Raw genomic sequence first — 25,644 nt, forward strand, 5'->3', positions numbered from 1 at the left:
CTGTAGACACTTCTAAAGAGGAGGTAGTTAAAAGTGTCAGCCGTGACCAGTTTAGCTGCAAACCCAAATAAAAAAGAGGAAACTTTTTCCTCATGCAGTTTCCATGGATGAAAAGTGTGCACAGTCACTAATGATGGATAATGAGGTGAACGAGTTCTGCAATTGTCGCTCTGTGTTACCGTCTCCCAGTTTTCAGTCTCCCAAAGCTTTTCAGCAAAGGTCCTGCACATTTACTGAAACTGAGACTGATCTTTATACCAGACTGCACTGATATTTCTCACTTTGGGTCATGGTGACTGTAGATTACATTTCACTAATGTTTGAGGATTAAAATAGCTGCAGTAATGACAGAGATGGAAAAAACCCGTGGGAGATGCCGTAGGACTTTGGTGCGTGGTGGACTGGGCCTTCACCTGGGCCTGGACCCAGATGAGTGGCAGATAATGACAACTCAATCAGTAAAGTGACTGGTAACTCCATCTGTTATAGAAATGTAAGCTGAATAAAAGGTACAGTAGAGAATTCTGAAATGTCACGGAGTAGATGATATTCTCCAGATCTACCAGCAAATGCCACAACAATCAGGAAAACTATAAATGCATGGCAATGAAAATATCAATATGCATTTTAAGTCCCATGTCGTGTATTTATCCTACATCTGTCCCATTTTTCATACTGTTTATACAAGCATACTGTTGGGTCACAAGGTTATAAATGGGGGTCACATTCTTCTTGTGGCTTCTGGCTAAAACAAGAATGAAACCTGAATTTTCTAGACAGTTCCTCTTTAAATTGAACAATAGTGCCATACCAGTACCTGTCCACTAGTAATTCCCTATTGTATCCAGCACTGACAGCTTTGATTGTATAAGACTTTGATTTAAAAAATAAATAAACTGTCAAACGCACAGTAAATTTTTTTTTCTCAACATAGTGTTTATAAAGTCTTGTTGACATGTTTGTCTGTAATTTCTCTGCAACTGTGTGAGTCATCAGTATGTATGTCCTCTCCTACATATGATCTCCTACAACTATTAAATATCAACTGACCATTAAAGATCATCACAGAATGATGAAAAGTGGATCTTCTGTACATCTGCTCTTCCATTTCGTCCGGACACGCTTGCTAGAACTGTGAGAGTGGCTCATACATCCACACATACATTTATATTTAGCGAGTGGGCCCTGATAGCCATAAAGCTGCTATTCACTTCTATGGAGAGGCTGTAAAGAAAAAAAAATGCAGCCCTCCCACTTGATTGAGACTGCAAGAGACTGTGTCAACACACACACACACACACACACACACACACACACACACACACACACACACACACACACACACACACACACACACACACACACACACACACACACACACACACACTCTACCTCCTTTCCTTAACGGATAGAAGGAGGAGATGCCCAGCCAAGACTGGTTGAAAGAAGGCCTTATGACAGGGAACCCACACACACACACACACACACACACATGCATGCATGGTACGTGACAGCCTCATTTCCATATTAACAACGTGTGGAACAAGCATTCTTGGTATAAAGAAAAGAAAAATCTTCTACCAGAATGTGTTTTACATACATTTACATTTAGTGGCTGCAGGATTACAACAGCAACCTGTGGTAATTTACATCATCTCGCTTGATGCATCTATCCTCTCTTGAAAGAGTTGATGCCATCTTCTGGTCAAGGATAGAAGCTGCAGGATTTGCAGCAAAAAATGTTTGTTTTATTCTTAAAGAATCCACAGTTACAGCCGAACAGTTATCTGGTTGTGAAGTTGTATTTAAACCTGAAAATACCTTTCTTGTTTCAACATGATATTACACTCATTTCAATTTAACTCAATACTCATTACAGAAGAAGGAAAAACCTGAATAAGTCAGTGGGAAAATAGAACAAATGCAGACGTTTCCAAACTAATCACAAGAGGTCAGTGAATGGTTTTGTGTGTATGAAAAAGAAGTGAATCATATTTTTATGACCTTTACAGTCACCAGCTCTCAACCCAGCTGAATATCTGTGGAAGATTTTGAAGATTTTGTGTTAGATGGCACTCTCCACCCCATCATCAAACCTAATGTGCATAGTGTACTGTTTAGTGTCTTTGGAAAGTCTGGTATGTTCTTTGGGAATCAAAATCAACTTGGGTATGAACAATATTCAGCCAAACTAGGCCAGTGGGGATTTGTGTGCAACAGTAAGTTGGAAAACCGAGCAAAATTCGGCCTTAAAGTCCGTGTTCAGCCACAGAGATGAACTCTCATCCTTATCCTGTGAAAGAAACAGTTGTATGAATTTTTAGAAAGAGACTAAATACGTACTAAAAAGTATGGAGAGCAGACAGCACACTCAATACATGCTGCAAGAAAACATCACTTTGTACATGCAGCTACAAAATGCTAAACTGAGAACGTCTATTTTAGGCACATCTTAAACGCAGGAAGGTATTCTGGGAAGTCTTACAATTTTCTGGCATCTGCAGTATGTTTACATTTCTCCAACCTGTTGCTGGACCCCAGGACATTACTGAGACGTGACATGTTAAACGATGTAAACTGTAGTTAAATACATACGCCGTCTGATGTCGGTTAATTTAAGTGTGAGTGGTCCCTTAAGGCATATCAACAGGCCAATATACTGGTCCATTAGAGTGAGCAGTATGTTATCTATTTGATTTATCTGTCTGATAGTCTATCTATCTGTGTGTGTGTGTGTGTGTGTGTGTGTGTGTGTGTGTGTGTGTGTGTGTGTGTGTGTGCACGTGCACGCGTGCGTGTGTGTACGTGTGTGTGCGTGTGTGTGTTTGATTTACAGTCTGCAGTATGTGCAAAATCAGGTAATACAGGTTTACTCTGTAAGCTAGTGAAGGTGTTTCAGCTTTGATGTACAGACCACTGACATTTATAAAGTTATATATTCAAATATGGAATATTTGCGAGTGCAAATTAGGTAGCTGTGTGCAATATATCTGTATATGTACATTTATACTGAACCAGGTACTGGCTGTATGCATTACAGTGGTATATTTATACTTTTTCCTACCTGTAGTTTCTAAATCTGTACATGTGAATCTGCATCTGCTTATTTAAGTCTTACAATTTCCTGACTTCCATACATATGGGGGCTGTTTGGTTATCTCAGGGAAAGCTTGAAAGTTTGAGGGTATATTATTTAAGAAAGACATATTTTTCAAATATGAGTAAATGCATGGGTGTGTGTGTTTGTGTGAACAGAAACTGACTGACATCAACCGAAACAGACGCCTCAGCACTTCTCCCCAAGCTTGAATTCTGTCACCCTCAGGCAAAAGCCTCAGTCTGGTTCCAGTTGATCCCATCCGACTCTGTGTCAGCAATATTCCAGCATGTTTCCAGCGTGTGGCTGCTCATATTTGGATAATTTGAGTCGGAGAAGAGAGAAAACAAGTGTCTCTGTGTTGACCTCCCTCATCCTCTCTGAGAGGTCTTTCACTCAGACTCTGCGCTGTGTAATGCTTCTAGTTGCAAGTCAAGCCTGTACTCACAGAGACTGTTAATGAGCTGAAACCAGTTGCTACAAGCAATGGTTTGGGTGTGTCGACAAAGACAGATAAACACAGACACAAATACATAATGAACTATTTCAGGTGAAAATGACTTAACTCATAAAAGAAATGAAGCTAATTCTTCTTTTTTTTTTTTTTTTAGGGGGGAACAAAGAGGTTATTCATGGTCAAACCAGCATGTTGCACTATATAAACTGGTGAGTAACAGGATATCACAGCCATTTAAAATATAATATTATTGATTTTGTGAGTCAGCTCTACTCCATATCCATACACACAATCTCTTTACGACCCAGACTGTGAAAACACACTGCCTGTCTGTTTCCAGAGACTCCTTGTGTGCCTTAATATATAGTTAGTCCAACACATAAAGCCTATACACTCAACACTTTTAACAGTCTCAGTGCAATTTCAGGCCAATGATACTACAACACACCGGAGGGGGTTTTCCTGCTGAGACCAGACAGAACACAAGAGTGGTTCAGTTCTTCAAGCTCGACAGAGATGAATTTCTTTAGGTTCTGTGGTCTGTCTTTGTTGCTGGAGTGACAGTGTTATCAATAACCAATCTGGAGGAGAACCTGTAAATCTGACATTATCTTGTACCATACAAGTGAAAAATAAAAGTGAAAAATAAACTGGCAAAGCTGAATAAAGCCATTACTATGCTGAGAACTATTTTTTCAATTAACAAAACCAAAAATCTCAAGCACTTCTAGCAACCCCTGGAGGCTGTAATGTTGTTAACACCTACAATACAAATATAAACATTTGTTGTTAACCAAAATTTGATACATTTTTTATAAACAAAAGGGTTTGTCTGCTGGGGAACAGAAAAAGTACATTTCATGGCTTCACTGTGACCGTCTATATCAGATTCTGATAACTTTCTGACCAGTGGCAGTCCATACATGCTTAAAACCCCATCCTCAGGTCACTAACAGGTCAAAAAAATATAAAATTGTATTTCTCAGGTTTGCACAGTGAGGACCCCAGTGTCAGTGAGAAACAACAGGCTGAGGATTTAAATTTTTGATGACTTTCTCAAACCAAAAAACACATTTACTGAGGCAGTAGTCAGCTGTGTCTTCATCAATACCAAACATCATTGGTATTATAGTTTACATTTTAGTTTACTGACAGCATCAAATTCTTATATAGACGTCAGACGTTCTTATATAGATGTTATTTTTCTATTTTTTTTTTTTTTACATCTGAATCAGTTTTCTTGGGGATGAATAACTCTCATCATTTCAGAGAAATGAGAGTAGTTTTTCCAAAATGCATAAAGTGGAAAAAACGGCTATGGTCTTGTAGAAGGAGCCTAGATACTTTTTCTTTGTCTGACATTCTTTCAGTCTTTCTGTTGTAGAGCAGCTGTAGGGTTTGACTCACCAAGAGTCTTGGCTGTCTTTACCCTGAGTGAGACAAATGCATACTCACATATCAAGACAATCCTGACTGAGATCACAGGAAGTCACAAAGTGCTCACCATCTCTTATAAAAACTACAGGTATGTAATGCACAACTTGAGGAGCACAATATGTAATCCCCGAAGCTGCTGCCTTGCACACTGGGAAACACTTCTTCTTCAACAGCTTTCCAGTGCAGCTGCACTGCTACCAACATTAGAAATCTGTGGTTGTAGAGGCTGCGTAAGTATGAATGTGCAGAAAAAGGTTGATAAAAATGTGTCACCAAGCAAACTTTTCCCTGTGTAAAAAAAGCTACAACATAAACCTATAAAACAGATATTTGGAGGCGGCGTGGGGTAAAAATGTTCTGGTGTCTAACTTTCTGTGCTGCCCATTGAGATATGTTACCCAGCAACAGCTGATTGACATGAATGATGGTGAGTAAACCTGATGTTTCTATTTCATCTGTGTGAAGCTGCTGAATAAACATTGAGTCTGCAAATAAGCATAAAATTAGAGTAAATCGGCTGTTAATACACTTTCCTTTGAAGACGTAGATGGTAAGTGTGCGTCAGTGAGTGCACGGAGCATACAGCCGGTATTTACACCTCTGAATAGAGTTTGGTGGGAGACGAACAGGAGACACACCTTTTCCTCAACCTCAGGCCAACATTGGCATGTTTAACTTTAAACTGAATGCACACAGACACTAGCAGCAGACACACGTGGTGGTATATATGCATGCTGAAACACACATGCATGTAAACAAGTGCTCACACAAGTATTCACACAAACATACCTCATGATTTCAGCCTTTTAATCAACCACTTTGCAAACACACCTGTATTCACACAATTACATATATAAACGGTCAACACATATTTAGTGGTCTCTCATATTATTAGACAGATTTGCAGTTGTTGTTTTTTCCTACTTCATATTTGCTTTTATACATAGCCCCTCATTTCTTTACCACAGTACTGTAAATCTGTAATATTTCAACATGATGGAGAAGAACATTAAAGATGGAAAACTGCCTTGGTTCTACGTTTGTACACCCATAATTTTATCTCCAGTATCTAGTACAACAGAGAATGGAAGATTATTTATACATCACAAGCAGCCCAGAGTCAATCAATCAAATTAATTTATTTTGCCAAGTACAAAATGAGTGTACCACACTTTGTTTTGGTGGCACTGCTGCAAACAACTTAGCCAAGCAAATACCAGGACATATTGTACCACAGCCACGGAAAAACGATTGTCTGTAGTAACTGGATGTGGTATGAGCCAGATAATACAATAGCAGAGGAGGTGGAGGCAGAGAGGAAGTCTTTTCTGTTATTTTTGTACATCAGGATTTATTCTTATCCTGCACAGTACAAGAATTACAAAACCTCACATTCTCTGAGGAGAGACACAGCAGACTGATCCAGATTCATTTACTGTTTGCTCATACAGGCAGCATGGCCTGAAATATAAACTTCTTTCATCAAAAACATACTGGAGACTGTAGACTAATTATCTACAGCCAAACCTGCTGCTCTGTCAGGCTGTGCATTGGCACATCAGGCACATCTACAATCACACTCACAATGACAGTGTTAAAGATGCTGATGTTTAGGATGAACTTTTAGAACATTTGCTACTTAGCTCTAAACACAAGGAGCAGTCGAGGCTGATGGGAACTGAAATTTAGACCTGGTGATGGTGCAAGATGAAACGTCTGGCTCACCAAGGTTATTAAAGTTCATCATGTGGCGAACATGAATCCCTATACACATCATGGCAATCCATCCAGTAGTTATAAAGACATTTAATTCCACCATGTGCTGCTGCCATCCTCTGACATGGCTATTAAAAAATTACACCTTGTGAAGGCCTGATGATCTTCATCCACCACCACCATAAACTACGAGCACATAGGAAGCATCTGACTTTCAGTTGTCTACATCTAGAACTGAAAGACTAGTGAGTGAGTCACTCAGCAGCTCCTCTTCTGCCTGAGATCACAAGGCAGCACGTCCCATTAACCAGTGGTGGTAATGAGTGTGCTGATGAATCGCCTCAGTGCAGTGTGTATCAGCCAAGACTGCGTGTGTCACACACTTTAATCACAGAGGTGAGAAGTTAGATCAGAGTAAAGATCTAAACCGTATATGTGCATGCGTTTAGGATAAACACGTCTACAGTGACATAAAGTTTTCCCCTTAATTGCATAATTTAATAAATCCATGTTTTAATGGTTTAACTGATACTTAATCATGAATCAATTACATGTCAGGTTATTTAAAACATGCATATCGACCCGTGAAATTTGGAACTACATTTGTCCACTGCTTTTATAGTTTGCATACTTTTATCTGTGTGTGCAGCAGCATCAGCCTTCATTCAGACGGATTAGTTAATAACTGCAGATACAATAGGATAATTTGATCCTTTCTTCAGCTTCAGATTTTGTCTGAGTCTCTGTTTCAGCTTAGATATTCAAGCCTGTTTGTATGACCTCACCAACTGGTAGAAGAAGCCCACATCTCTCTCTCTCTCTCTCTCCCTCTCTCTCTCTCTCTCTCTTGCTCTTCCTCCCTTTCCCTCCCTCTCCCTCTCTCTTTCCAACATCTAAATGTGTGGTAGAGTTTGAATAAAGCTTCTTTCTGCTCTCCTACACAGGCAGGAGCGAGAGGCCCGTGGAGTCGCTGGCACTCGGAGCTTTGGAGCATCAATGGTATGTTTGCAACTCACCACTGGAGCCCCTGACAAGGAATACTGTGAAGGGGGTTGTAGGGGATACTCTGATTCTTCTTCATGCTCTGCTTGGGGGACAGGTATTGATTCAGGTACTCAGACGTCAAACCAAAGGTAACTTTTGGAAATTTCTTTTTCAATATCAAGCAGTTCTGTTTTCTGGGAAGTTAGACATTAACTAATCCAACTCATTGGTGATAAAACAGAAAATAAAATGTGATTTGATCCTCAGTGTTCAATCAGATTTTGTGGTCATTATGTTGTGGGAGTTCTGTAATTTATTTGCTGGAAGTCTGATATGGTTTCTGAGTTTTACTGAATTGACTTTAGTGAGGGATTAACTGAATCAGCTTCTGCTTTAACTAATTGCAGACGTTTGATTTGTTAGTTTAATTTCACAGCACTTTATAACTTTTCTGGGTAAAGTATGCATCCATAGCGATTTCAAATGTGCAGTGCAATGTGGCTAAATATAAATATAAAATAAATAAGGGTTTTAAGAGCAAGAAATTGTTAAAATTCTATGTGGAATATGGAAATGGATGATATTTATGAGGTCAGTTTGTGTCTAGATGGTTTCTCTGGATGGATGGTAGCATGTGTGAAACTGCATCGCATTACTAAATTATCAAATTTACTCAGTGTCTGAATTCATTATACATTTGTACTAGATTACTGTTGAGCTAATACCATTACTCATCGCACTGTCATTGGGGTGCCTCCTTTTTCAGTGAATTTGGTCCTTTTTCATCCTAACTCATCATCTCCACCAGTAATTTCTAACAGTTTTTGGTCTGTGACCCAAAAAATGAAGCACTGTCTACTTGCAGCCCCTCATCACTTGTTGCTTATGGATATTCATATGCTGCATATCCAGCAATTTAAAATGAAAAACACAGATTAGCACAAAGTTTGAAAAAATTTGTCTGCATTTTTTTTTTCTGTTTTGTAATCATCTCACACAATTTATCTTGTGTTGCCTTGTGGGAACTGATGTAGATCCTGGGCAACACGTGGAATAAAATACTAAAATGTGCAACAGCGCTTCCTGACAGATGACTGAGCTGAGTATGTTTACAGCTCTTTGTACATCAGACACTGCAGTCTCAGTGTTGATGGGGAGAGATGAATCAGTGTATTCTCACACCAGCTCCAACCTGTATCGCTTCCACGCTGGAGCTAGTTCTTGTGTCCTTCGACATCTTTAACGGTAGAGAGGAAAAGGAAAAGAGGAATTCAAATTCTGTGTGGAGCATCTGAGCACTACAAAACAATGTTTGATTTTTGGGAAAACAATGCAATATAGGAAACTACTGTCGAAGAGTGACATCCTGTTACTATGGTAACACGGGGCTGTGTGAGCGCATGTTGTGAATTGTAATTCTTCACTCTATTTAATAGTATTTGGAATAAACTCACATTTGAGACTTTAAATAGTCACATTTCAGCCATCAGTGTGTGTGTGTGTGTGTGTGTGTGTGTCTCTACTTGTATATGACTGATACATTCAACTGACTAAAGCGCACGCTGCTCAAGCATGTCTTTGATCTTCTACGGAGGCATGTACTAATGCATGTACTAATGCACCCATAAGCACCTGTGAATATGACTTTTTCCCTCTGCCCATCTCACTGTACAAGAGTCTGTGTGTGTTCTCAAACACAGGCCTTACAGTATGTGTCGGTACTGACATATGTACACACACACTCCAAGGCGTTTTCTTTACCGGGGGCATCGGACGTGCGCTCCCACACATCCCCTCCGTGATCTATGAGTGTTGGTCTGTGTTTCTGTGTGTGTGTGCGTATCAATGTCTACTCTGTTCTCCTGCTGAGGGTCTCTCTAGAGGGTTGGAGGAGAGTGGGTGGAGGGGGGAGGTGGCGGATGGGGGTGAGGGGTGGGAGCCACCCCTGGATGCCCGCCTTGTGTTTACCTTGGCAGGGTTGCAAGCCCCAAGACCCTGCCCCTGTCTGTTGCCGGAACAGACCGAGGCCTTATTGCCTTCCACCTCAGCTGCGAGCGGAACATACCACGGCAGCCGAGCAGGGCAGCATCAGCCATCCCAGTGACTGAATGGGCACACTGTGGAGAGAGGGCTGATTGGCTTGATCTGCCCTGGCGTGGCTTGCTCACGAATGCTGGTGCACATTATGAAGTGGCCACAGTTTAAATGATGCATTAAAGAGAGCCGAGGATCTGCTCAATGATTGGATAGAAAGCGTTACGAAGGTTTTGGTTGGCTTGGTTAGAGAAATGGGGGAAGGTTGGCATTCTCTGTGTTCATGCATTGTGAGACTGTGAGTAGAATTTGATTGCTGGCTGGTCATTGCTGTCTTTATCCATTTTTCAGAGGTCCATCTTGACTGTGAGAGTATATGACTCAGCCAGCCAGAAAAATGTAGTATTAAGGAACTTTTCATTTATAGAGGTAAATTCAGTTTTAACCTAATATCACAAGAACTGAAAAAAACACACCAATATATTTTAAAGTTTTCTGATGAAAGAGTAACTGAAAGTTTCAAGTCTGTTGACCACACCCAGCATTCCTGGTGGTTGTGGTTGGGTGTGGTCAGACAACCCACCCTCACAGCTGATGGTGACATGGTCACAAAATTTAATCTATTGATTAGTGTACTTCTTTTTTTGTGACACTGCATAGTTTTCAAATTAAGGTATTTCCAGTGGAAATGTGTTTCTCGAATGAATGAAGCACTACATTCATTACCAGCAGTGGAGGTGGTCAGGATGTATGGCAGGCGTATGGCTGTCACACCGGAGACCAGAGTTTGTGTCCAGAGTCCCGTCTGTGGGTAGAAAACACTTTGCTTAAAGTTCGGGAAACATTGTAGTTTTAGTTAAATTTACAAGCACGTGCTGTGTCACTGTGAACTTTTCTTGTACTAAACCAGACAATCTTTCACTTTAACCAGGTGCTGTGAGTGTTGAAGCATAACCATGAATAAGTGTAAAAATGCTGTAATCAGTACAAGTCAATATTTTAGCATCACAAAAAAATGGACAATTCATATCCATGTACACAAATCACTACATCAGATTTTGTGACTACTTCACAAACTGCCATGACTCTGGGTTAACCAGTGTGCAGCATAGAGAAAAGTTAAAATAAGACAGTGTGACATTATGGCAAGATAGTTGATGGGCAGCTGCAATCAATATTAATTCATGCACAAAAAAAGAAAGAAAAAAAGTGTATATCACTTAAAAAATCATTTGGCAAAGGCTTCAATCTTGACTCAACATTTTGCACCAACTTTCAACATAACATCCAACAAAGCAATCTATCATTGAAGATGCAGAGATTCCAATTTCTCCACTGGCAGAGGTCCCCACAAAAAAAAAAAAAAAAAGTTCATGGGAGCTCACAGTTGTAAAGCAATTTAGGGAAAATAGAAATGTGATAATAATCAAGAAAAGATGGGAAACGTTGAGAATAAGCCCATCAATGTTTGGAAAACCCCAAAATATTAAGTGTAATCATGCAAAAGTTAAGAGTAGATCAGAAAAGTTGGAAAAGGCCAGAAGTCAGAAGCGAATCTCACCCAAAAGTTACAATACGTCATCGCAAAGAAACTCTGGGGTGCTGAACATCACAGATTGATAATAAAAGTATAACTGTGCGGTTATTCCAGGGTAGATTTCTCCATCTGTCTACGCATACTGTGTGGTATTTTGTGTTTCCGCCAAAAACTGGGCCAACATTCACTCTCAGGCAGATCTTAGACAGCAGTGCAAATATTAGTCCTACTGTACTGTATGTCCAGGCTCTGTGGAACTCTGAGAATGCTAGCAGCCCACAAACACACACACACACACACACAGTTTGTACTACACACACAAATATAAATGGGTCTGCACAAAGTTATCATGCATTTCCACCTTGTCTATGCATGTGGACATCAGTTTGTATCCATACAATCAGCTTGTCAGTCATCAGTAAAGCACTTTTAATTACACCAACCTGTATGAAAGGTGCTGTACAAATTAAGTTTGATTGATTGACTGATGTGTGTTAAATATACATGATGATGTTTTTTGAAGGTTCACTTCATTCCACCTTTGGCCTTTTACCACCCGGCTTCCAACCTCAGTGCACCCACTGCAAACGCTTTGTGACTGTGAGCTTCAGGTTTATTGGTAGTAAATGTCTCTCTGTGGCTGTTTGGAATGAACTGGGAAAGCCAGTCCTGGGTCTTGTGAACGGAGCACAATGAGGGTTCAGTTGGGACTTTCAACGGTTTCATATGTTTGACTGTGCTGCACGTCATCGCAGCGGAAAGTTGGGAGAAAATAAGCAATGTGGTAATCAGGGAATCAGGGTTTGACAGATGTGGGTTTGTGATATTGAAACTCAGCTTTTTTGGACTGAAGTTGCCAGTTGCTGATAATAAATTTGATTTATGGTCAAATTTGACTCTCTCTGTTAACCAAAAATAGGGAAAAATTAGTTTTCTTGATTGTGGAGAAAAACCTTCAGAGGCAGCATTTGGCCCATAGGACATATATAAATTACATTTGGTGTTAGCAACCACATGAGCATTTCTGTGATGCCGTCTTGAGCTAAATGCTAATGTCTGCATGCTAACACGCTCACAATGAAAATGATATTTAGCAGGTATAATGTTAACAGGACAGATTAAAAATTTGACCTGATGGAGGGAAATACCAAAGTTATTAGGACTCATGCTCTGGAAAATCAGGGATATTTGTGCTTAATTTCATGGAAATTCATTCAATATTTTTTAAAATATTTTACTGTGGATCAAAGCAGTGGACTGACACACTAATATCCCAAAATCCACACAGCTAACATGTCTAAACAAGGACAAAGTTAAATTTCAGAGTAGGTTTTACTATTTCAGGTAAAGATCCCCAGTCACATTCACTGCTGATGGCACAGAGCCCTGCACGTCTATTTTATTCATACACATCCTATGATACTGACAAGCAGATGTGTTTGACAGCAGCATAAAGTGTTTCCCTGTATGCAAATAATACCTGTTAATATACTGTATTCACACAGACAAAGAGACAAAGACACACACTGTACACACTCAAACAGGGGCGCGTGCACACACTCACACTCACACACTCACACTCACACACACACACAGCAAATACTGACCGGGCAGTTAGTACGCTGGAAAAAAAGCCTCACTACAACATCCATTTCTTCAACAGATTTTAACAAATGGAAAAGCATTTAAGATGAATCATACTTCTCCCTTTCTCTGCCTTAATTTATTTTGGCACTGAAGACATTTCCTGTGCCCAGAGACAAAGGGGGCTTTCATTGCTCAGTGAGCATGTATGGTATTTCCAAATGATATGAGATACTCTTGATGTCCTATTTCCATTTTAGCTAATGGGGTTGACGTAATAACCAAATACACTGTATATCCGGGATAACACGGAATATGAATGTAAGGGTACAGGAGTTAGGAAAAAAACATGGTGGCATTCAGAGGTAAAGGAAATCTCAATAAATAAACCACTCATTCATTCTAACACTTGCTTCACTGTTCATTCAACAAACATTTCTGGTAAAGAGAAATTAGAAGGTTTGTTTAGTTTTACACACCTTTTTAACACTCACTGTTTGTGGTCGTTTTAGCCAACCTGTGATCTCTAAAAGCTCAAATATCATTACAAACATTAAAATGTCCCCTTTTTTCATTAAACATCTTGTCAACTAAAAACTTAATTCCATTGTTGTGTGTTTTACAGGTAATGATGACCCCCTTGCTTCTGCTGTGTGTGTCCTTGCCCATCATCTCAGCAACAATATTTGAAAAACATGATGGTGAGTGTGCAAAATTACATTAGCACTTGTGGCATTTTGTCTTGTCTTGCCCTTTTGACCACTCTGTGGAGTTTTCCAACCTTTTTCGTCTATTTTCAACATTTTTTTCCAGAAAAAATATATTCCCAGAGTTAAGGGGTGGAAAAAAATTGGTTGTGTTGGTGGTTCAATCCCTGGTTCCTTTTGTCCACGTCTCAGCTCCTGTCCTTATTGTAGCTCAAAAGACTAAAAGACTTTGCCAAAACATACATCTGCACTATATATGAGATTGTATCCTTATTAATAGATAAAAATACTAGCAAAGGGACTTTGACTTATCTCTCCCCCAGACTTGGACGGGACATTGCGTGTCAGCATCCCTATGGAGTTGCCTCTCCGTCCTCTGCTGGGAGGTAAGGTAGTGGCACCGTGTTACTTCCAGGACAACACCGTCAACGACCCCGGAGCCCCAACTATCGCCCCACTCTCCCACCGCATCAAATGGTCCTATGTCACCAAGGAGAAAGTCACCACCATCCTGGTGGCGTCAGAGGGAAAAGTTCAGGTGGAGACAGAGTATTTGGACAGAGTGACGATGGTTAACTATCCCCTGGTGCCCACTGATGCCACCATGGAGATAACAGAGCTGAGGTCCAAAGATTCTGGCATTTACCGCTGCGAGGTGACGCACGGCATCGAGGATAACTACGACTCTGTGGAGATCCAAGTTCAGGGTATGATTCAGAAACATTAAAAAATTATATTCAATTTCATTTACTATAAAATAAAACTAGTAAGTTTCACCACTGTTTGCCCACCAAGCATGCTCTTAGGAGGTTTCACACTCACGCAATTTAAAGTTAACAGAATGATAATTTTACACCTCCAAATAAGGGTTCGAACTTTTACAAACATGTTTTGCAGCAAAACCCAGTGTTTTCTATATTTTACTCAAAAACAAGGTTCTTTATGTAGATGTACAACACAATTGCTCAGCCAAAATGAACAAAATCTCTTTTTTTTCGTTTGATACAACCAAACAAGTAGCTGCAAAAAGTTACCAGAATGTTTATTAAAAAAATAAAGATATTTAATGACAGTTCTCTCTCTGACCCTTTCACAGGTATTGTGTTCCACTACCGAGCCATCTCCACCCGATACACCTTGACGTTTGAAAAGGCCAAGGCAGCCTGTATCCAGAACAGTGCCACCATTGCCACTCCAGCCCAGCTGCAGGCTGCCTACGACGATGGATACCACCAGTGTGATGCTGGTTGGCTCTCTGATCAGACTGTTAGGTAAACTGTTCATTTATTCATGGTATTTATTCATGTAATTGGACCGTAGGAAGAAACCTGAGCACCCAGAGAAAAGCCACACAGACACAAGAATAACCTCTGTTCTGATGAAGCTAACGGGGATACTTAATGAATGAAATGAAACATATGGACCCCTTTAGTCCTAATTCTATCATGGCCAGAGGGGTTGCATTTTGGTGACCTGATGAGAAAACTGAATCGAAAATTGAATGTTTTAGCTTTGATGTCTTTTCTAACTCTGACATTTCTAATGTCTATAACACAGTAAAATATCCGATGTTGTTACAGACTTTTTATCTAAAAAAAACAACTCTCTTGATCTCTTAAGGTACCCCATCCATGAGCCCAGAGAGCGTTGCTATGGAGACAAAGAGAACTTCCCCGGCGTGAGAACCTATGGAGTGAGAGACGTCAATGAGACCTACGACGTGTACTGTTTTGCTGAGAAGATGTCAGGTACACTCATCTAACATGAGTGGTAACAAAAGCTACCTGACCCCCCATGAAATCTCTGTGCTGTTTATACAACTGTCATGTAAATGCATTTGTCCTCCTCCTCTCTCTTCCCAGGCAGAGTTTTCTACTCCACGTCTGTAGAGAAGTTTACTTTCTATGAAGCAGGAGATCAGTGTGCTAAACTCGGCGCCCGGCTCGCTACCACCGGAGAACTTTACCTGGCCTGGAAGGGTGGCATGGATGTGTGCAACGCTGGCTGGCTGGCAGACAGGAGCGTGCGCTACCCTATTAACATCGCCAGGCCTCAGTGTGGAGGGGGGCTTCTGGGAGTGAGGACGGTCTATCTGTTCCCTAACCAGACAGGATACCCCTACCCAGACACTCGCTACGATGCTATCTGCTTCCAGGGTAAATCATTCAGGGTGATTTATGATAAATTAGCTGTTTGGTAAAGGTTATTTTAGGGTGGATTGTTCCTTCAAATTGCTGACTAATAAGGCTGTAAAATCAAAAGTCAATCATGTAACCTGGTTTCCTCAGCTGGTGAGGATGAAGATGTCGTGCCTGGGAGGACCACCCCTTTCCCAGACATCATCCACATTACACCCGCTCCTGGGGTGTACCCAGGCCTCGCTCCCCCACGTCGGGGTGAAGAGAGCAGGCGTGGAGAAGTGGACGCACTTCCCCCAATTCATGTCCCACCCAGTGTGACAGACACGTTCACTAAAGTGACTCCACCTGTAGGTCAGCCTGGATACCCTCTGACAGACATTGATGCTGCCATGGGTCCCACAGGTGAGCTGTCTTCTTGGTTAAACTGTAAGAATAAATTTTGGAAATTACAATACAAACAGTAAAAAGAGAGCACAAGAACAACTGGCTCGCCCACTACAGTAGCGATATAATTTTGCAGGGGGGTAGTCAACTTTGTATTTTTGCATGTCCCTGCTTTCTGGGGATACTAAAGGTGTCAGAGTATACTGGCTGTCTCATTACATGTCCACATCTCATTTATTGGCCTCTCAGTCATTGCTGTCATTGGCTAACCAGATGACACATAACTACAGGGTGGCAAATAACTGAGTAAATGTTCAAACTGTGAATTAATGAACACTGTCTGTGTCAGGAAAAATGCATAACAAGGAAATAGATATCCGACTGAGTTGGCTTAGTGCTTTCTTCGTTCCCTCCCTCTCTTTTCCCAGGTGTGGTGTTCCACTACCGACCCATCACTGGGCGGTACACTCTGACCTTTCTGGAAGCTTGTGAGGCCTGCCACAGCATTGGGGCGGTCATTGCCAGCCCCCAGCAGCTGCAGGCAGCCTTCGAGAAAGGCCTGCACCAGTGTGACGCCGGCTGGCTCCGTGACCAGACTGTCAGGTGAGTCAGAGGAATGTGTAGACTGATCTGTCAGGTTTTAAAACATGAAATCTAATCCCTGAAGGGATATACAGCAAAACAAAGCCTTAATATACCATCATCTTCTTTCAGGTATCCAATCGTGTCACCCAGAGAAAACTGTGCAGGTAATCTGCCAAACCTTCCAGGAGTCAGGTCCTATGGCCTGAGACCAGCCAGTGAACGTTACGATGTCTTTTGTTATGTGGATAGTCTGCAAGGTGAGCAGCATGATCCCTATCAAACCCGCAATCACTTCACAGTACTGTCAACTTCAATTTCAATCTATTTACATGCAGTATCTCTGGTACATGACCTGACTGAGCCCCTCTGAATTCTGCTGAATGCTCCTTCTCTCAGGTGAGGTCTTCTACACCAGCGACTATGACAGCTTCTCCTATGAGGAGGCTGTGCAGCACTGTCAGAAACTGAACACCACCCTGGCCACCACGGGACAGCTGTACGCTGCCTGGAATCAAGGATTTGACAAGTGTCGTCCAGGCTGGCTGATGGACCGCAGTGTCCGCTACCCCATCACAACGCCCAAGTCCCACTGTGGAGGAGGCCAGGTGGGGGTTCACATTGTCTATGCCTACCCCAACCAGACAGGATTCCCAGATGAGCACTCACGCTATGACGCATACTGTTTCAAAGGTAGGAAAGGATTCATTTACAGTATATTCAAGATTTTAATGGAAAAACTCTAAATTCCAACATGATATATGGACAAAAACTGTAATTTTAGTATAAACCATCTCCTGAACATCACTCACCAACATTATATTATTGTTATACCTCTCCTATCTTCTTTGAAATAAAGTGATTACAAACTGAGAGATGTAGCTATGCAGAGTTTAGTGATTTGGTGTTAAATGATTTCTGGCCATTGAAGTTTTTAAAAAAAAATGTGAGGGCTCCTGCTATGCTGACGCATGGCCATAAAAACACATACACACCGGGACCTAACCAGAGACAGTTTGCCAACAGATATCTGCCAGCATTCATTTTGACTCAGCATAATAATTAGATACTGTATTGAGGCGGTTCTTAACCAGGGGTACCTGAAAGAAAAGAAATGACAAATCCATATATTGAGTCAGCTGTAACACCTGAACACTACTGTCGCGAAAGCCAGTTAGCAAGCAACACTCAGCTAATAGTAAGGCATAAATGGTTGAAGCTTCTGCCACTGTAAGTGGCACGGTTGCAAACTTGAGCAAATAAGCTGAAAGTTCAGTTGTGTGAAAAATAATTTTAACAGTATCCACTTTCAGTGTTAAATAACTTCAGTTTTAAATCAGTTTAAACTAACACATTTGGAAAAATGGGATACATCAGACAAATATGTTGTTTCCCAGTGCTGAAACTGGATTAATAAATCTGTTATCTTATTTTCTCATTTTGTCTTTTTCCTTCTTTCTTTTTTCTTTTTTTTAGCTGAAATCCCAGTTGTTCGCATTGAAAATGAAACGAGTGTGAAACCAACAATAGTGACAACAGTCACAGTTGCCCCTGTTGCTCCCACTGGTAAGACAAATGCATAAAACCTGTTCTCTTCAGTTCTTGTTATTAGTTTGGCTTTGCAGCTGTAACATTTGTCAAAATACATAGTTAGTAAAAGCAGTTTGTTATTTAATATGATCATTTATATTCCTTTGCATCATTGTAAATAGGTTTCACATTTGTACTGAAAGATTTCTAAGTACTGACATTCTTGTTGGAAAATTTTTGTGTTTTTTTTTTTTTTTTTTTTAGTTGAAACTACTGTTGCCTATACTGAAACTGTGACTGAGACCAGTGTGAATATCACTGAAACAGAGGTGTTAATCAACGAGACAATCATCACACCTCAGCAAGTTGCTCCTACTGGTAAGAAAGCCAGAAACAGCCAGAAACAAAATTTGTCTTAGTCTTTAATGGTTAATAAATCATTTACTAATGCTTTATAAATCAGTTATACAGCATCACTAAGAACAACTTTCCGGTCGCCAGGCTTGGACCATTTGACCTTCTGGAAAAAGGATGCAGATGACCTGGACTAAAATACATTTATTAACATCTTATTAACACAACAGCAGTCTTAATGGAATAAACCCTTTTTTAATGATTTCTGACTGCAGTCTATGAAGCTATTAGAAGTTATTTATTAGCACCAATAAAGGCATTGGCTATAACTAATAAACCATTTGTTAAAATGTACATTTCCTTACACAGCATTTCACTTTGCTGAACAAGATATATAACAAAGTACAGGACCTAATGTTTTTTTGTGTTTGTTTGTTTTTTGTCCAAATTCTGAATGTTTCCTGCAGTGGGATCCATTTTTCCCCTTTCACCCCCAGTCCCTGTTGATGTGTCAGGCTCTGGTTCGGCTGATCATTCAGCCAGCGGGGAGATCTCAGGAGAGTCTGGCACCTCCAGCACCAGTGGTGACGCCTCTGGTTCAGGACATGAAATCACATTCAGTGGACACACTGACGTCTTCTCTGGAGACCAGTCTGCTTCCGGAGTTCCCCAGGAGGCAGAAGGAGGGAGTGCTGTTATCTCCACATCTGGAGACCTGGGTAGTGCTTCGGGATCTGGGGAGGGGATTGACGGACAACACTCTGGCTTCCCTGTGTCAGGATCAGGTTTTATCAGTGGAAGTGGGGACATCAGTGGTAGCGGAGACTTGATAATCGTCATGGTGGATGGAAAGATGGTGGAGATTTCAAAAACCCACAGACAACCTGATGAGTTAGGCAAGGGAGGCATCGACATGATCGAATCAAGTGCATCCGGATCGGGAAGTGCGTCTGGGTCAGGCTCTGGTGGATTTTCTGGCATCTCCTTTGTTGACCACAGTGCTGTTGACCTGACAGTTCAGCCATCTGGTGAGCAGGAGGTGTCTGGATATCGTCCTTTTGGATCAGGGTTCCACAGTGGTTTTCCAAGCGGTTTTCCATCTGGTGTTTCAGGCAGCGGCTCTGCCTCTGGAGACTCTGTCCAGCAACGTGGCGATGTCATCTACATAACAGATGATCAGATGATTGAAGTGACCGTGCCGCCACTGGTAAGCCACCCTCAGCAGGGCCGGGGGGTGGTAGAGGTAAGCGGGGCAGGAAGTGGGTCAGGGATCCACCACGAATTTAGTGGCACTTTGGAGCATAGCTTGCATTTCTCTGGAAGCGGAGCCGCACATGAAAAACCCTCTGTTGAGGGGCTTTCGGTCGCCCTGCCACCCGGATCTACGATGACTTACTCAGAGTACATTGCCAGTCTCAATCAATCAGGCCTCGGGGAGGGGGAACAGGAAGGCCACAGAGTTTATGTTGTGACTCCGGACACAGCCTACACCAGCCCAACCACAGCACCATCAGTGTCATTAGCAGCCCCTGTTGTTGTGGAGCAGCCTGAAGTAGTGGAAGGTTTGTGGTTTACGTGTTTACTTGCAATAATTTCCCTCATATACTTATGAGAAACTGGGCAAAGTTTTTCCCAAAGTAAAGTCTCTTTGTCTTTGCTGTCAGAGTCTGTAGACCCTTGTGATCCAAACCCCTGTGGATCAGGATCCTGCTCTGTGCAGGGTGAGGTCGCTGTATGTCAGTGTCCCAGCGGCTTCACCGGTGAAGACTGCTCGACACGTGAGTCACCAAACTACAATGCACGGCACACTGTAGAAATTCCACCTTTAATCTATGTTTGTGTTTTTGTCCAAATGTGTTTTGACGTGTGTGTTTAAATGTGTGTAGCGGTGCAGGGCTGTCCTGAAGGCTGGTTGGAGTTCATGGGCAGCTGTTACCTTCACTTTGCGGAGAGATATACCTGGTCGGACGCTGAGCAGCGCTGTCAGGAGCTCAACGCTCACCTGGTCAGCATCAGCTCTCAGGAGGAGCAGGAGTTTGTCAACTGTGAGTAACTGTTTGATTACTGATAATTGATCTGCAGTGTTGATAATGTGTACCCAAAAATGAGTTTTAGTGAGCAAAAAAATAATATTTTAGTCTAGTTTTCATCAGCAAAATTTTTGTCATGCAATCTATGTCACTCTCTCTTTTTTTAAAGATTTTTATTTGTTTTTCATTTTTGTATCATAGGTAATATATTAAAGGGTGTCAGCATAATTCATGAGGACGGCATGTTTAATTTGTTTCAAAGCTAAGATCTCTTTCTCTTTGCAAATACAGCCAATGGTCAGGACTACCAGTGGATTGGACTTAATGACAAAGATGTGCAGAATGAGTTCCGCTGGACAGACAGCAGTCCTCTGGTGAGTTTGGTTGGAGATTGTTGGCCATAGTCTACTCAGCTACTGCTAATCGGGAGGTAAAGCTGCTACTAGTGCTTCTAGCACTACTAGCACTACCAAGCTTCACTTCATACTGTAGTGCTTTCTGTTCTCATTTACGGAGATATTGGGATTATAATGTATCACGCTCTGCTCAGACCTTTGAGAACTGGAGGCCCAACCAGCCTGATAACTACTTCAACTCTGAGGAGGATTGTGTGGTGATGATCTGGCATGAGGGCGGACAGTGGAATGACGTGCCCTGCAACTACCACCTTCCTTTCACCTGCAAGACTGGACCAGGTAGGCTTCTAATCTCAATCAGAACAGCGAACCATCCGTGTGTGTAGCTTAATGGGTGAACAACAACACTATCTACACATGCGCTGAATCCACACTGCTTCCTCATGCACTTCAAGACATCAGATTTAAATAGCTGATAATAGTCTGACCTGAGATTAAACCATGACACAAAAACGTGGGTCAAAAATTAACCAACAACCTCTATCAAGACAAGCTTTGTAACCACCACCTGTTACATGACGTTTCAGTCATGTGCGGAGCTCCGCCTGAGGTGGAACATGCCCGGCCAATGGGCAGCAGCAGAGAGCGCTACCCCATCAACTCTACAGTCCGCTACCAGTGTGATGCAGGCTACACACAGCGCCACCTGCCTGTCATACGCTGTATGCCAGGTGGACAGTGGGGGGAACCACAAGTGGAATGTATAGAAGGTGAGCTTGCACAGAAACACAGAGATATGAATTTAAATTCATATTGTAGTAATGTGGCGCACAAGACAGTGTGAAAGTGTAACTCACATCACAGCTGAACTTTGCAGACTTAATCAACCAAAACAAAAAAGGCCAGGAGACAAAACCATAAACAAAAGGCAGTCAGCAGAGTGCCAAGGCCAAGGTCAAGCAACAAACACCAGAGCTCAGAGATAAAAATTCAAATTCATAGTAAAGTTTTTGTTTTTGCATTTTCTTACTCACAAACCAACAAACAGATAAAGGTGTAACAATATATGGTAATAAGATATATTTTGCAGCCATAAAAAGTGTGATTTATCAAAATGGGCTACTGATGCCTGTGAAAGCTGTTGATAGTGACGACAGCCTTAAGATAAAGAAGTTAAAGGAAGAAAGAAAGAATGACTGTAACACACATCTATCAAAGCCATTTCCACTGCAAACCTGCTGCTCACAGTGATCACTGCTGTGTATCACAGTGAATGAGTGACTATTAACAGTGTTTGTAGTGAAGACTATTTGGTAATGGGACAAAGCAAAATAGAAGTGACCAAAATGGCACTGCAGTAAAATTAGTATGTGCTTACCCTGAACTAGAAGCTGTAGTCCAGGGTTGCTGCCTTAAACCCTCAGGGATAATTTTTTGTACAGAGAAAATACAGCTCCTGCAGAGCTAACATTTCAACATTACACTGATGAAGAGCCCATGGCAGCTCCTGAAATGGATCCTTTAGCCACACCATTCACTTCTGAGTAATTTGTAAGTACTTTGGCCACTCCTGTTTACATGATATCATCAGTATGCGTACCTTTTCTCCCCCCAGCCGGCGCCAGCAGTAACAGGCTACACAAAAGATCCCTCAGGAGAAGAAGTAAAGGGGTCAGCAGCCAACAGGAACAGAGGAAGCTGCTCTGAGCAGAACTGAAAGGACATACAGCAGAGAGCCACAAAGGACCCCTCTTGTAAAGAAGCATGGACACCAATGCAAATGCCCGACCAAAAAGATAACGTTCCCTCTCATGTATATACACATACTAAAGCACATTTAGACAGTGGTAGTGTTTACTGACCGATGATTTGGATGCTTGAGTGTCACTCTTCACCACCTGAAGGCAGTTTTTCTATGTATTTAGAGCATCTAATTTATAGCTGTGATCCAGTGTTTGGAAGCATTATCTCAATGCACAATTTTCTGCAGTCAGTCACCAGCCCTGCACACAAGGTAAGGTAGATTAAAAACTGCCAAACAGAGATAAAAGAGTGACACACAAAATCCAAAACAGTCCAATAAAAGTGTTTTCGATTGCAGCTGGATTCTCTGAAGTCAAACACATTGTTACATAGACTTTTGCTATTTTTCTAGGGTATTTTTCTAGATCTGATAGTTTTTTTTTAAAATTTCTTTTATTTGGTCTTAGACTACGACTGTGTGCTTCAGACTGGAGAAGGAAAAAAACAGTTTCTTACATTATAGGTCAAGACAGTGATTCTCAAGCTTTTTGGTTGTGACTCCTTAAATAACGGCCATGAGTACATGTTACCGCTCTTACTGAGAATATGGAGAATGGTGAAGTTGGCATTAGGTGTACTTGAATATCAAAGGAGCCCTTGAGGCTTACAGTAATTAAGTATTTCATAAAAGCCCAAATCTGAGCGAAAGCAGAAGTAAAATATAGAAACTGTTTTTTAAATCCATAAACTATATTTCAGGAAACCCACACCTTCTTGTCACAACCTCAGGTTTGAGAACCACTGTGCAACACCACCACCACCACAGCATCAGATGTACTGAAACGATTGTGCTGTTCCATTTGATGATAAATAGAAGTCCAAGTTTAAGACGTGATTAAAGTCACTGCAACAAACCTGGATTAAAACAGTCAGCACTCATGCACTTTTGGGAGTCTTCAGTCACGTCCGTGCTAATCATTTAAATCCAGTGCACCTTAAACAAGACAGTAAACAGTAAAAATAAATAAAAAAGAACAAAACATTTTTTTAAAAATCCTCATCTGTAGCTGACACGTGGCAAGGAAACTGTACTGAGTTAATAAGCGAGATCTACAGTATGACTCTGAACTGGCTGGCTTTGTTTTATTTTTTTATTTTTGCCAGGAGGGGCCTTCAGGATGGTGCAAAACTCCACCTCTAAGGTTATTTGATGTTGCAAAAGATGCACATCCGGTTTTTTGAGGCTTTGGTTTATTTTTGTGAGTTCTCAAGAGTAATCCATGATGTGAGAATCACAGGTTCTCACTGTAAATACTCTCACAATTCTCCGAACAGCAGGATCTGTCAATAACTTACACAGAGCAGACAATTTTTTAGATTACTTCATTATCAACCTGTTTGTTGATTTGTTGGTTTGATTAACTGTGACGTTGCAGTTATGAGTTGCCAATCAAATGGGCATGACTGATTTAACAGCCAGATGTACAGAAGAAGACACAACAGGGTCTTATTGACAGAAATGTTCTTGAGTAACAAACATGATTTTAGGGAAAAGAAGCTGTGAAAGCAGCACTTTTTAGGAGGGATGAGAAAGGGGATGGAGAATGGTTGAGGTGGAAGAGGAGGTTATAAAATGTTGACCATGACCTTTTAAGGTCAAGATTAGCTTCAACTCTGAGAGCAGATACTCGTGTCCATATCTGACTTCTTGCAGAGCCGCTCGCAAACACTGAAACAGCAACCGCACACACAGCAAACAACAACAGAATACAAAAGTGGATTTTTTTTTTAACAAGTAAAAACATTATTTGCTGGAATCTTTTGACAATGTGCTCATATTTCAGCATGAGTTAAACATTTGAGCAATTATGTGGAAAACAGCTGAAGAAAAATCAATGACCTAAATAAAAGTATGGGTCTAAATCAGTGTTTGTAATCTCTTCAACAAACTGAAATATCTTTTAACAGATAAACCAAAATATGTGTAATGTTGCACACAGACATAACTTCTGTTGTGACTTTGTTCAGATCCCGAATCCTGATGTGAACACACAGTATACTTGTACTGTGCCCTACCAAATAAAACTTGGAATCATCTGTCTCAGTTAAATTACTGTCCTAATGTGCAAAACTACCACTCTGTACCTATTCTGCAGTGACACCGGGCTCTTTGCATTGGATGTTACCTAACACATGAAAGTCACAGTTTTCTGGAAACATCATCTCTTTCCCTGGAGCAGTTAAATTTGAGGTGAACTCTGCGAGCCAGAGGAACAAACCTGGCATTTAGTTTGTTTTTACCTTCCTGTGGAATCCAACCGTGAAAAAACACACAGTAAATAGCTCCTTCATCAGCCTCTACAGCGACTACCTTCATCACTACAGTCACTGCAAACAGATCTGCTCTGTGTGTGTGTGTGTGTAACAGAGCAGGCTTGCATGTATATTAGTACATATGTGGTTGCATGTATGTGTGTATGTGGCAGCGTGCATAGGCATGTAAATCCATGTGTGTGTTTATGTGTGTATGTGTGTGTGTCCACTCATGTTTGGCCAGCAGGTGTAAATAGGATGTGTTTATGAAACCTGCTGGCCGTACAGTCACTGGGACTTCTGTTCACACCAGGATGCAGGAGGGTGTAGCAAAGCGTTCGACCCCACTCATCTAAAAGTGCATCGTGCCCAGACAGAGTGGCGCGTGTTAGCTTTACATACAGTGGCTGTTTTGTGTGGGTCAGTCTGTTTGGACAGTAGGTAAACTTGTGCACACACCAACCAGCAGTGCATTACGTTCTGCAGCAATCAAGAAATTCATTTTATAAATCTGAGAGAGTATTTAAGGATCAAGGAACACGTTATTGTAATGTCTGTGGGCTGCTCTCTCTCTCACATACTCCTATAGTCTAATAAACTAATGTTTCTGCTGGGCTGAAGGTTACCAGCCTCAGAGGAGAACTAGCATGACTATAGT

The 25,644-nt window shown here is 41.3% G+C and overlaps 1 protein-coding gene across 2 annotated transcripts; it reads left to right on the forward strand.

Moving 5' to 3' along the window:
* The first annotated feature begins 7,669 nt into the window (after positions 1-7,669).
* On the forward strand, positions 7,670-24,770 carry acanb (aggrecan b). 2 transcript variants are annotated; one of them, XM_041039120.1, is made up of 19 exons: positions 7,670-7,706; positions 13,472-13,547; positions 13,877-14,260; positions 14,650-14,824; positions 15,174-15,301; positions 15,416-15,709; positions 15,842-16,096; positions 16,507-16,681; positions 16,793-16,920; positions 17,060-17,353; positions 18,137-18,226; positions 18,455-18,568; positions 19,012-20,106; positions 20,209-20,322; positions 20,431-20,589; positions 20,866-20,948; positions 21,125-21,269; positions 21,518-21,700; positions 22,546-24,770. In XM_041039120.1, exons 1-19 carry the CDS (start codon positions 7,704-7,706, stop codon positions 22,635-22,637), a joined length of 3,987 nt encoding a protein of 1,328 aa, XP_040895054.1. In that variant the 5' UTR covers positions 7,670-7,703; the 3' UTR covers positions 22,638-24,770. The 2 variants fall into 2 exon arrangements, with proteins under 2 accessions (XP_040895054.1, XP_040895055.1); XM_041039121.1 differs by lacking the exon at positions 7,670-7,706 and adding an exon at positions 7,789-7,840.
* The last annotated feature ends 874 nt before the right edge of the window (positions 24,771-25,644 follow it).

This window comes from Toxotes jaculatrix, chromosome 5 (genome assembly GCF_017976425.1).
Source record: "Toxotes jaculatrix isolate fToxJac2 chromosome 5, fToxJac2.pri, whole genome shotgun sequence".
NCBI classification, from domain to species: Eukaryota; Metazoa; Chordata; class Actinopteri; family Toxotidae; genus Toxotes; species Toxotes jaculatrix.